Source organism: Pseudochaenichthys georgianus, chromosome 3, assembly GCF_902827115.2.
Source record: "Pseudochaenichthys georgianus chromosome 3, fPseGeo1.2, whole genome shotgun sequence".
In the NCBI taxonomy this organism is placed as follows: Eukaryota; Metazoa; Chordata; class Actinopteri; order Perciformes; family Channichthyidae; genus Pseudochaenichthys; species Pseudochaenichthys georgianus.
The window spans coordinates 27,429,351-27,434,424 of NC_047505.1; the positions used below are offsets into that span (position 1 = coordinate 27,429,351).

The window sequence follows — 5,074 nt, forward strand, 5'->3', positions numbered from 1 at the left end:
AAAGGCCTAAATAAGCCATCTAGTATTCAGGCTCCAAAACAACATTTGGAAATTCTAGAAAATGTACTAACTCTAAATGATTAACAATGAAAGGCTTTATTAGGTGGGGGAAGCCCCAGCACTTTTAAATGCAATAATTTGAATCATTCTGGGCATCATGATGTTCCTGTTTGCATCAACATTCTGAATACAAAACAATTACATTAAATGTCTCTAAGAAGCCTATCAAAATTCAAATTTTCCAACAGATTAAGCCCAATTAAAAGTTTGTTATTATATTTACATAATGTTCAAATACTGCTTACTGCACATATTCTTATTTCATATTTTATATTTTATAACTCATTGCATTCCATTTCGCTATAAATTACTGCTTTATTTTATTGCTATTTACCTATATTTTATTACAGTGTCCTTAAAGATTTTTTGTTTTATATTAGATTTCTTGTTTTATATGGAGATTCTTTGTTTTATATTTGATGTATGCACCATGACATCAAGTCAAATTCCTCGTATGTGTGACCTGGCAATAAACCCGTTTCTGATTCTGATTCTGACATGGTTGAATTTTTTCAGTGACATAACAGTGAATTAGACCACATTCAGCTGACAGGCATAAAACCATGTTGAAAAGAATAAGTGAGACTCCACTTCCCCTTCCGCTTTTCAGGTCTTAAAATGGCATTAGTTCACCTTAATCAGAGGACCAATTAACTTATAGCCTTTTCTGCCAAGTCATTACACTTTTATATGGTTTGTGTGCAATTCCATCGTAAACCTTAATGGCATTGGTATGGCCTGAGTATGAGAATGAAGAAAGACATTAATATAAATGTTTTAAATACTGGAATGGACACAATGCTTGATTTTTGTAACGTCACACAACCAGAGTTAAGCAGAAACATCCAGCATGCTGAAAAACAGCCAATATTTGTTGCCAAGGTGTGGAGGATGTTTGCAGCACTAATAATTAGTTTACTATAATTCTTTGTTTATGGCAAGGTAGCTAGGAGCATCTGGCAGTAAAATAGATACTGAAAATACAATCTGCTAATCTTCTAATGTACCTCCGCGCTTTGATGCAGTTGAAGGTGTTTGCAGGCGGGACAAGGGTTGGACATTACCTCACTCTGAATGCTTTCTGGGGGAAACGAGCGAGTAATTAGCTGATTAGAGGCCCGTCACAGCAGCCAGCCTCCAGCCAATCCCAGCGCACACCGGCCTGCAGGGGGGGTGGGGGGGAGAGGCACAGCTCATGCAGGGAGACGCATGCCTCTTCTTGAAGTTAGTGTTAAACACCAGGACGGACGCAATGTTGCAGAGTGACATGTGCAGGTGCAATTTAGCGTCATAGATGGAGGAATGCACACGCAAATGTCATTAATTTAGTCATAAGATAAGATCATGCTTTAATGCTTACTTTTGATAATTAGGCTGTAACTTGTTTTGACTTGCCTAAACTTTTTTTGAGAATATAAAGAGAACGTATGAGTTTGTGACGCACGGCACAGGGTTAGGGTTAGGGTAGTTGGCATTTTTTAAAGACTGCTCTCCTCCTAAGTGAAGTTGTGATGGAGAAATCCAAAAACTTCCGAATTGACGCCCTGCTCGCTGATGAGACCCACCGGGTGATCCGAGACCTCTCCCCCGGTCTGAGCATCGACAGCCCGGCAGGCAGCCCGGTGTCCTGCCGCCGCGCGGACACGCCTTCTCCGCGGGCCGCACAGCTTCAAGGACTACTTCACAAACCGGGTCTCCTTAATCTCCCGCATCCAGGACTGGCTTCAATCCCCGGCATGTATCCTGCCCCCATGTACCCTTTATCCGCATTGGGTGGCCATCACCCCGCGTTCGCATACACCGGTTTCACACAGACCTACCCGGACCACCTGAAGATGGCTGCCATGGCGGGCTCTCTACCCCTGGAGCACTGGATCCGCGCCGGGATCATGATGCCAAGGCTGCCAGATTACAGCAGTAAGTATAGCCTATAATCAATTTAAAATGTCAAAAATATCCACACTTAAAAAGTCAAGGGATAAGCTAATTGAGGGAAATAACAGTCCGGTTGTGAAAATATTGTTTCATTTTCTAAATCACAGACAGACCCAAATCAATCATGCACCGCTTTCCGTTATCAGGTTTTACAGTTTTTAATCACATGGCTTCACCTCTGAAGAACCGCCAAGATGCTGAAACGAATTTAACAGAAATACTGTCAATGAAAATGAGTAAATTGTTGACTAAGCTTGATTCATGTTCCGTTTAAATTATTCATCCTGATATGATCGTAACCCAACTGTTGTAGTAGTTAAATTAAAGGGCCAAATTAATAATGATGTATTAATCCTTTGTTTTTTTGCTGGCCTATTTATTGTTTATGGTGTTTTCGTTGTCACATTAATCAATTAAGTAGACCTTAATTATCACGTATTATCAAGTCTACTGCAAATTATCTCTCTTTAAGATTCAAAAGGATTTAAATAAAGAAAATATTATAATGTCTAAGATCATAAAAAAACATATGCCGTTTCAGCGTTTGACTTCCTTTTTTCAAACTGATAATTGCCTGTCCTAAATTAATTTAGCTTAGTCGTACTTAGTCGTACTCTGTATTATTTATTTTTATTTTACTCAATTAACGAGATCTTCATATATTTAGTGGTAATAACAGCCCCACCTGTACATAGCTCTACTCTGGTCTGTGTTTACTGCTTATCTTTATGTCACGTTTAAATGTTGGCCCATTTATTTCTCTATAAACGCCAACCCGATGAAAATTGTCTTTGTGTGACGAAGAAACTATAAACAAACACCTAAAACGTTCTGTAGTTCATCAATAAAATCCCAAAAGCCTTCATTGAATTTTCATTAAGTTAATGGCATGCCTGTGTTTTTATAGCCTCTGCGCCTGCTTCTGCCGTGTCCCCCCGTCAACAATAAACCGGAGTAAAGCTATTATAGTTAATGATGGCGAGAGAGTGCGGCATATGTGTGCTGCTCCCACCCACAAAATATATTGAACTTCCTATGTCCTTGGTATTAAATAAAAAAGACAGACAGCAGTTGCTTGCAACATATTTAAGACTTGAAGCTTCTAAAGGGCAGATATTTCAAAATAAGTTTGATTTGATTTGTCAACACAATCGTATTTAGACATTGTGTGTTAAACATACACTGAAATAACCAGGAATCTGATGTCAAATAAGAAAGAAAAGTGGAAATCCTTATTAAATGTGTCCCACTCACATGCCCCACACTGATGCCTTTGCTCTTCCTCCTCCAGCCGGCCCTCAGGCAGGTCTCCTGGGGAAGTGCCGGAGACCCCGCACCGCTTTCACCAGTCAGCAGCTGCTGGAGCTGGAGAACCAGTTCAAGCTCAACAAATACCTGTCCAGGCCCAAACGCTTTGAAGTGGCCACCTCACTCATGCTGACTGAAACACAGGTACGAAACACCAGACTAAACTTCACCAGAAACCAGGTTAGTTTTAAAGGTGATTTACAATCCTAAGAAACAGAAATGAGGAGTGAACTGAACGTGTTTTACTGAACATCAGACAGTCTGCTACAGGACAGCAGCAGCACACTCCATCAGGATAACTGGATCTTAAATCACTTCAATAATTAAAGGCAGGCACATTTTTTTTAAACCATGAATGTCATCCTGAAAAACAACATCACTGACACCTTAAAAACAAGCCATGAGTTCCCTCAAAGCAAATAAAAAGCAATTCAACATTGCACAAAGTGTAGGCATCTGTATACTGTAGTTAAGTGTATTTGTGAAATGTCAAATTAAATATACCTCTATCATAGCAAAAGGGATACATTGACAGATGTTGAAATGACATTCTGCAAAAGTGTCACCTTACAGTATGTACAGATTTAAAAAAGAGGAGTTGATTTGAAAAAAAGGACAAATAGTCATGCAGATGTGCATGACTGAATGTCTCCACTTTATGATGTCCAAAGTGAGTTTATCTTCACAAAGAGCTGAACAAATACATTAGGGTATTTTGTTTCCTCTGCATTTTATATGTAAGATTTAAATAATATTATATTTTAAGCACTTATTTTATTGTTGGATGACACAAATTAAGGGAGATCAAAGATACAGAGGGGAGTTTCTTATGCATTGTGGAAGTTCCACAGTAGAGAATTAGTCTTTGCTCTTTAGTTTCAGTGGGAAAATAAAAGGTACAAATATGCTCCATATATTTTTCTTTACTTGATTTTCTCAGAAAGCTTTACATCAGTGCAGCTATGGACAAAACGTGAACAGGAAGGGTCCCTCTCAAGACTCAAAAACAGAGAGAAGATATTATACAAATCAAAATAAACTGGCAGTTTTAAAAAAAGAAGTAATTGTTGTTCTAGAGCTGCAAATAAGATTGCAAAACATTTTTTTTACTCTGTTGTCCCTCCCCAGGTCAAGATCTGGTTCCAAAATCGCAGGATGAAGTGGAAACGCAGCCGTAAGGCGAAGGAGCAGGCTGCTCCGTCCGACGCACAGAGACTACGCAATGGGAAAAAAACAGCCATGGACAAATCAAATGAGAGCAGGCGAGCTTTGGATCAGGACGAGAGAGGGATGGATCTTGATATGGAGGATGTAGAAGAGGAGGAAGAGGAGGAGGATGAGGAGGAGGAGGAAGAAGAAGAAGAAGAGGAGGAGAGCCAGCATGGTTTTCCTGTTGGGAAGCCACGATCAACAGACTTCTTGCAGCGCACCACTGATGTTAGCTACAATCCCCACAGCCCTTTCTCTGATGAAGAGCTGGAGGGGGTGTCAGTAGGAGGCGACAGGAAGATCGGGGCGGGACTGTGAACAGACATGAAGGAAACAGGTTTCACTGAAGAGACATTACACTGGGACATATCTCTGTTTCTGCAAGAGACAATTTCCAAATACACACAAATGACACAAATATACTGTATAACTGAATAAAATCATCTTTGAGTACTGTACATGTCATACTGTAGCATGCCGGAAAAAAAGGTGCTCATTTCCTTCCTTCCAAGTAGCTGTTTCTAGGCCATCACCTTGTCAATTTGTCAATTTGCTCCATCCA

The 5,074-nt window shown here is 39.9% G+C and overlaps 1 protein-coding gene across 3 annotated transcripts; it reads left to right on the forward strand.

Moving 5' to 3' along the window:
* The first annotated feature begins 1,571 nt into the window (after window positions 1-1,571).
* On the forward strand, window positions 1,572-4,830 carry mnx2b (motor neuron and pancreas homeobox 2b). Of its 3 annotated transcripts, XM_034102983.1 has the most exons (4): window positions 1,572-1,977; window positions 3,287-3,447; window positions 4,432-4,614; window positions 4,654-4,830. In XM_034102983.1, exons 1-4 carry the CDS (start codon window positions 1,572-1,574, stop codon window positions 4,828-4,830), a joined length of 927 nt encoding a protein of 308 aa, XP_033958874.1. The 3 variants fall into 3 exon arrangements, with proteins under 3 accessions (XP_033958874.1, XP_033958867.1, XP_033958859.1); XM_034102976.1 differs by having other exon boundaries at window positions 1,572-1,986; window positions 4,432-4,830; XM_034102968.1 differs by having other exon boundaries at window positions 4,432-4,830.
* Window positions 4,831-5,074: the final 244 nt, after the last annotated feature.

Bases quoted from the DNA above. Each gene is read 5' to 3' on its own strand.
- mnx2b (XM_034102976.1), top strand. From the start codon at position 1,572: ATGGAGAAATCCAAAAACTTCCGAATTGACGCCCTGCTCGCTGATGAG. The intron at 1,987-3,286 runs GCCTATAATCAA...TTCCTCCTCCAG, and splicing joins AGATTACAGCAGTAAGTATA to CCGGCCCTCAGGCAGGTCTC. The intron at 3,448-4,431 runs GTACGAAACACC...GTCCCTCCCCAG, and splicing joins TCATGCTGACTGAAACACAG to GTCAAGATCTGGTTCCAAAA.